This window comes from Piliocolobus tephrosceles, chromosome 7, assembly GCF_002776525.5.
Source record: "Piliocolobus tephrosceles isolate RC106 chromosome 7, ASM277652v3, whole genome shotgun sequence".
Classification (NCBI taxonomy): domain Eukaryota; kingdom Metazoa; phylum Chordata; class Mammalia; order Primates; family Cercopithecidae; genus Piliocolobus; species Piliocolobus tephrosceles.
The window spans coordinates 806,974-814,587 of record NC_045440.1 but is presented as its reverse complement, the minus strand read 5'-3'; the positions used below and the strand labels follow the sequence as shown (position 1 = coordinate 814,587).

General features: G+C 45.1%; 1 protein-coding gene across 1 annotated transcript in view; it reads left to right on the top strand.

Moving 5' to 3' along the window:
- Positions 1-268: 268 nt before the first annotated feature.
- The window catches only part of MTMR9 (myotubularin related protein 9), a 40,742-nt gene continuing 33,396 nt past the window's right edge, over positions 269-7,614 (top strand). The window contains exon 1 of the mRNA XM_023225279.2: positions 269-849. Within this exon, the coding sequence (XP_023081047.2) occupies positions 668-849 (182 nt within the window). The 5' untranslated portion in view covers positions 269-667. The remainder of the gene's footprint in view (positions 850-7,614) is intronic.

Genomic DNA, 7,614 nt, shown 5'->3' with positions numbered 1-7,614 from the left:
CCGTCGTCCCCTCTTAACGGGCCTCTTCCGATAAGGTACATTTGTAGATAGGTGAGAAGGGCAGCGGGAGTGCGTAAAGGCAAAGACAAGTTTTTTTTTTTCTCGTAGGAACCCAAATCTTCTGGTCTGGCTGTGTTTCCGGAGGCATTTCCAGAGGACCTAGAGAGGACCGACTTCCGGCTGCGACTTCCATGTCTTCCGAGTTTGGAGACCTGCTGCTTCCGCCCGGAGTTGCTGTGGACTCCAGCTGTGAGCAGCCACTTCCGCCAGGAGTCCCTAGAGGCCAGGGCGTGGGAGCGGGTCCTGAAGCGGCTTCGTCCTACTGCCCGCCGCCTGCCCACGCGGGACCCGGAGCCCAGCGGCGCGGCGGTCCCTGGGCCTGAGGAGAGGCGTTCTCTGTGGCCGAGTCCTGGGCCTGGGGGACCGGGCGGTGCGGGAGAGGCGCCTGGGCCTAGCCCAGCCCCAGCGCCTGTCACCCGGCGGCCGGTGCCCGCGGCTGCAAGCCTCGCCGCGCCCGCCCAGCCTGGGGCGGGCCCAGCCTCACCGCCCGGCCCGCCCCGCCCCAAGGGCCAGCCCCGCGCCGGGTGTTTCCGCTCCTCTCCCTGCGGCGGGATAACCGCCTCGCACCTCCCGGGCGCGGTTCCCTGGCTCCGGCCGCGGGGGGAGCATGGAGTTTGCGGAGCTGATTAAGACCCCGCGGGTGGACAATGTGGTGCTGCACCGGCCTTTCTACCCGGCTGTCGAGGGCACCCTGTGCCTGACGGGCCACCACTTGATCCTGTCCTCCCGGCAGGACAACACGGAGGAGCTGTGGCTCCTTCATTCAAACATCGACGCCATCGACAAGCGGTGAGTGCCCGCCCCACCCCAGCTCCGCAGGGAGCCGGGGATCCCCTGTGGGCGCCCCGGGAAACACTTCCTGGCGTTTTCCGCGCATCCTGCCGCCCAGCTGGCCGGCAGGATGAGCCCTCTGTGGCCTAGAATCAGGATTTACCTGGCAGAAACCCGTCCAGATGGAGGATCCGGTTTCCATTAAACCTGATGGAGTTCTCAGGGTTATCGTGTGGCTGGTATCATCCTGATGATCTGGTTCGTAACACCATTTGGGTGGATTTTCGGCATTGTCTTTATAAATTTCTTCTTCTTGCCCCATCGTATTCCTTGAATCGATGTTGTCAATCACAGTTCATGAAGTTGTGATTGGATGTGATTTAGGTAAATGTTTACCAGTTTTGAGGAAAATTCAACTGATTATAAAGTTATGAGGGTCTACATGCCTCAGAACCATTTTTTAATTTCTGAAATATGTTCGGTTTATTACGTTTCTTACCTTCTGGGTCATCAATTTCATTCCCACTAAGGGAGGTTCTGATGTCTTCATCTTTACTCAGTTCTGCTTGCTGAAAGAACAGGGTTGGCTCTCAAGGAAAGGCATGGACCCATTAACGTCTTTTTCCTTTTTCTACTCCAGACTTTATCTTTCCAAGGCAGTGCCTCGAAGTCAGAAAGTTATACTTTCATCTGCAGTCAAAATTTCCATCTCCTTAGTGGCTTCTCTCTAGCCAGGAGAGGGCAAACTGATTATCCAGTTTACACGGAAGTGGAAATGAATGACGACAACGTTTTCTATTGCCTCACAGGATAATTTGGATATTAGGAAGATTCCTAGAGAGGATATGCCTTAAAATAATAATTTCTTTATTTTTTTTTTGAGACGGAATCTCACTGTGTTGCCCAGGCTGGAGTGCAGTGGCAAATCCCGAGTAGCTGGGATTACAGGTGTCTGCCAGTACACCCGGCTAATTTTTGTGTTTTTTAGTAGAGATGGGGTTTCACCATATTGGCCAGGCTGGTCTCAAGCTCCTGACCTCGCAATCCTCCTGCCTTGCCCTCCCACAGTTCTGGGATTGCAGGCATGAGCCACCGCGCCCAGCCTAAAATAATAATTTCTAATGGTAGAATTGCAAGAAGTTTGGGTGAAGCAGTGGTAGATTGATTCCTTTTGCTGCATAAAGTCTTCAGTGGGGCTGGCGCGGTGGCTCACACCTGTAATCCCAGCACTTTGGGAGGCCAAGGCGGGCGGATCACCTGAGGTCAGGAGTTTGAGACCAGCCTGACCAAACCCCGTCTCTGCCAAAAATACAAAAAATTAACCGGGTGTGCTGGCAGGCGCCTGTAATCCTAGCTACTCAGCTACTCAGGAGGCTGAGGTGGAAGAATCGCTTGAACTTTGGAGACAGAGATTGCAGTGAGCTGAGATCACGCCACTGCACTCCTTCCTTTGCAACAAGAGCTAAACTCCATCTCAAAAAAAAAAAAAAAAAAAGTCTTCAGTGGTTTCTCATTGAAAATCTAGACCCCTCACAGTCATTTATGGCATTCTGTGTCCCAGCCCTAGCCTACTTTCTCACTTTATTTCTTGCCATTTCTTTCAACGAGCCCTTCTTGCATTTCCTTTCATGAACCTTTTTACTAGCCGGTCCTCACCATTTCCTGGTGCTGGTATATATCCTGTATTCCGTCATCTGTGTATTTTATTGACTTCTTCCTTCTGCTGGAATTCCTTGCCTCTCCCAAGTTTGTTAAACATTTGCCAAATGCCTTTATGTTCTGGACATTTTGTGAGGCACTTAAGACACCAAGATGAATAAAATATATCACAGTTCTTGTCTTTCAGGAGTTCACAGGCAGTGAGCCTGTTACCCATCTATGAGTACTCAGTTTAACCATTTCGACCGCTACCTCCTTCACAGATTCTTCTGTTAATTCCACAACTGGAATTCATTTTTATCTCTTTCGAAACTTCTAACTGTGGCTTGGGCATATAGACGCATAGGAAATAAAAGAAGGATTGACCACTGAATGGTTCAGTGATGCCATTGAATACAAATGAGTAGTCTCTCCGTGACCATCAACTGCCTTTCCTTTCTTATTTACCTTTTATTGTGTTTACTTTTCGCTCATTCCTTTCCTCCTGTTTACCTTGCGTTTACAAGGTCCTGGGCTTTGTAATGCATGACGAAGAAGCAGATGAACCATGGACCTTTGAATCTGTTGGGAGAGAATGACGAACTGTACACACATTTATCCTTTTCCTGGGAAGCAGCGTGGTATAGTGGAAAGAGCATAGGGGAGGCATCAGATCAGAGTTTGTTAAATTGCTGCTTTCAATAAATCTTCACATCCACCTGTTTTCCATGTGTGCTGTCTAGCTGTGCGACTGCGGTGGTGACTAAGACAAGCTGCTTAGGTACTGGCTGGGGAGATGGACAATCAAGCAAGTCCAGAAATAAATACGTATAATGATGTCAGTTAATAAGTGCCAGGAAGGAAAATAACGGAAGATGAGAGGATAAAGAGCACCGGGAGGCATTTTCTTTAGAAAGGCTTTCAGAGAAGGCAGGTGACATCTGACTGGAGACTGGAATGAAACGAGAAAGCTAGAAATGTGAGTATCTGGGGGAAGAGCATTCCAGCCCGAGGGAACAGTGAATGCAAAGACTTGAGATGGGGAACATGCTTGGCATGAGCAGGGAAGAGCAAAGAGGCCAGTGTGGCTGCATGTACAGGAAGCCGATGGTAGAGATGGTGGCTGGAGGGATAAGCAGTGGCCGACCGTGGAGGGCCTGCAGGCCACAATGGTTTTCATGGGAGACCTCGGAGAGGCAAAAGCTAGAAAGCAGCAGCTGATAGACGTTTCAGAAGACAATCACGGCTGCTGGCAGAAAGTGAACTGTACAGGGGCAAGACTGGAAGCCGCAGGCCCAGCTGGGAGAGTAGAGTAGTTCACATAAAAGATGGTGGTGGGCTGGGCACGGTGGCTCATACCTGTAATCCCAGTATTTTGGGAGGCTGAGGCAGACAGATCACCTGAGGTCAGGAGTTCAAGACCAGCCTGACCAGTATGGTGAAACCTCATCTCTACTAAAAATACGTAAAATAACTGGGTGTGGTGGTGCATGCCTGTGATCCCAGCTACTCAGGAGGCTGAGACAGGAGAATCACTTGAGCCTGGGAGGCTGCGGTTGCAGTGAACCAAGATTGTGCCACTGAACTCCAATCTGGGTGACAGAGTGAGATTCCGTCTCAGAAAAAAAAAAAAAAAAAAAAGCGGTAGTGTAGTCACAAGGAATCTGATTTGGGATGTGTTTTTGAAAGTGGAGCTGCCTTGCCTTGCTAGTGAATTGTAAATGAGGTGAGAGAGAAACTCATTAAGGTTGACTCCTTCAGTTCTGCCTCCTACTAGACAAGTGCCTTTGGGCAAACTACTTAACCTCCTAGAAATTTGTGTTTGAATAATGCTTTACAAGTCTATGGAAAACTTTCATATACACCTCTTACATCATTTTGTTTGATCCTTTCAACATACAAGGTTGTATATAAGTTTTACAGTTATACCTGTTTTTTTTTAATGGACCTCAGAAAATTGAGTTAATCCTACTCAGTGATGACTCATCGTTTTCATGATTGATTCCTTAAAAGGTTTCCTCTGTTGTTTATTTTCTTCGTCTCCAATTTTCACTCTCTTTCCTGCCTCATCCACAATCCATGTAGGCAACCATGTTAGTTGTTGCTGTAAAATAGATAGCACTGTTGTGTATGGGTGTGTGCACACATGCATGTGTGAGTTTAATTTGCCTAACTGGGATTATGTTGTAGGTCTTGTTCTGCTGCTTAATATGTTGATGCAATACTCTTTCAGGATCTCTTCATATTGCTGAGTGTATACAGCCATTTCACTGCTTCTGACAGCAGCATAGAATTCCAGAGTATCTAAAAGAACTTCCTTAACAGACCTTTTAGGTAACCTCCAACTCCGTGCTATCACAGACAACTCTGGTAAACACACTCATCCGTGCCCCCTTATGTAGTCTTGTGCCATAATTCCTCTGGAACCGCACCTAGGATGGGACGGAGCCATAAAGTAGGTGCATATCTCATTTCACAAACTAATTGCTTTCCAAAATGACCATTGAAGATTGCCTTCCCATGATGGTGCAGGAGCGGGTACCTCTTCTCTACTTTCTTACCAACATTTGGGATTGTCTTTCTAATTTTCCCAGTCTGAAGATTCTGAAATGGTTATTGCTTTGTTTTAATTTGAATTTCATTACTTATTAGTGAGTTGAATTATCTTTATATATGTTTGTGAGCAATATACTTAAAATTATTTTTCCTTTCTGTGAATTGCCTAATTTCTGTGGTCTACTTTTTTTTTTTTTTTTTTTGAGACGGAGTCTCGCTCTGGCGCCCAGGCTGGAGTGCAGAGGCCGGATCTCAGCAAGCTCCGCCTCCCGGGTTCACGTCATTCTCCTGCCTCAGCCTCCTGAGTAGCTGGGACTACAGGCGCCCACCATCTCGCCCGGCTAGATTTTTGATTTTTGTATTTTTTAGTAGAGACGGGATTTCACCGTGTTAGCCAGGATGGTCTTGATCTCCTGACCTCGTGATCCGCCCGTCTGGGCCTCCCAAAGTGCTGGGATTACAGGCTTGAACCACCGCGCCCGGCTTCTGTGGTCTACTTTTAAGCATTGGGTTTATTATCTTTCTCATGTTGATTTGCGTGGGTTCCTTGTATACTCTGGGTATTCGTTCTTCATTTAGGCAGTACGAATGTCTTCTAGTGTGTCCCCCATCTGTTATTTTTTTCTGTGGTGTCCTTTGTTGAACAGAAGTCTTTAATTTTAAAGTAAAACTTGCCAATGTTTTGCTTTATGGTGTGTGGCTTGTCTTAAGAACTCCTTCCCTGTCCCCAAATCACCAGGATGTTCTCCTACATATTCTTCCATAATAGCTTCATAGTTTTACTGTTCATTTTTAGGTCTTTAATTCATTTGGATTCTATCTTTGTTTCAAGTGTGATAAGAACCTATTTTTCTCCATAGAGCAAGCTAGTTTTCTTAATCTCATCACCTGACAACCCAACCTTGGCTGGTTTATGTCAAGTTATCCTATATGTACGGGTCTATTTCTGAGCTCTCTGTCATAATCCATTGGTTTATTAATCTGTTCTTTTGTCATCATCATACTCTCTTTCCTTCTGTGGCTTTGTGATATGTCCAAAAATCAGATAGTGCTAGTTGCCCCGCTTTCCTTTTTTTTTTTTTTAAGTTGACAATTATGTTTTGACCTTTATGTTTCCATGCAATTTTGGAAAGCTTTCTATATTCAAGGGATTTTTAAAAGTCTTTATTTAATGGTAATTGAAGAGTCACAGGCAGTTGCAAAAATTACACATAGAGGTTTTAGAATCGTCCACTTAGCTTCCCCTAATGGTGACTTTCACTCGCATCCCTGTGAAGAGACCACCAAACAGGCTTTGTGTGAGCTACAAGGCTGTTTATCTCACCTGGGTGCAGGCGAGCTGAGTCTGAAGAGAGTCAGCGAGGGAGATGGGGGGTGGGGCTGTTTTATAAAATTTGGGTGGGTAGTGGAAAATTGCAGTCAAAGGGGGTTGTTCTCTGGCGGGCAGGGGCAGGGATCACAAGGTGCTCAGTGGGGGAGCTTTTGAGCCAGGATGAGCCAGGAGAGGGAATTTCACAAGGTGATGTCATCAGTTAAGGCAGGGACCTGCCATTTTCACTTCTTTTGTGGTGGAATGTCATCAGTTAAGGCAGGAACAGGGCATTTTCACTTCTTTTGTGATTCTTTAGTTACTTCAGGCCAACTGGATGTATACGTGCAGGTCACAGGGGATATGATGGCTTAGCTTGGGCTCAGAGGCCTGACAGTGACATGTTTTATAACTGTAGTGTAATCAAAATGAGGACAAAATAGGACATTCACACTGGTGCAGTACTATTCACTAGACCTCAGACTATGCAATTTTCATAGGATTTTTAAAAAATGGATTGTTTTGGATTTATAGATTAATTGGAGTCAAATTGACATCTATGAACAATATTACATTATTCAGATCTTCCTTTAAGTCTCTTAATGGAGCTTTAAGATGGTGTGTATGTTAGGTGCTGTACTAGGAGCTGAGGATGTAGAAATTAATCAAACATGGCTTCTACCTGAAAAAGCTAAGAACCATTATGAGAAATAAACATATAAACTAGAAAGTTTAATAAAGTATTTTAAATGCTATGATGGGGTATCTACAGGGCATGGGGGGGACAATAAGGAGAAAAATAGAACTGAATCTGACAATTGATGTGAATCATGGGAAGTTTGTGGAGCTCTTATGCTTTTAAAACATATTTTTCTGGGCCCACTGTTCTATAAGTAACTGACTAGAAACATTGAATAAATGAATGGAGAATACCTTAATAGTTTGTAGCATATTTGTTCTGACATAAAGTAACAATTATTTTTAACTCCTCTAGTAATTCATTGTGCTTTATAACAACTAAATAAAACCTGCCAAACAAAACAAAATTCACGTTACAAAATGAGTTAGTATGACAAGCATAGATGATATGGAAATTTACAAGAGAATAACCATAAGTCTTGTACATTTTTTATTTCTTTTTTTACTGATAATTTGGTTGTGGTGTGTCTTTCACTTCCAGCTGAAGCAGAATGACAGTGATTTTTAAAACAGCTTTATTGAGGTATAGTCGACATATAACACACTATATATATTTGAAGTGTAAACTTTGATGTGTTTTG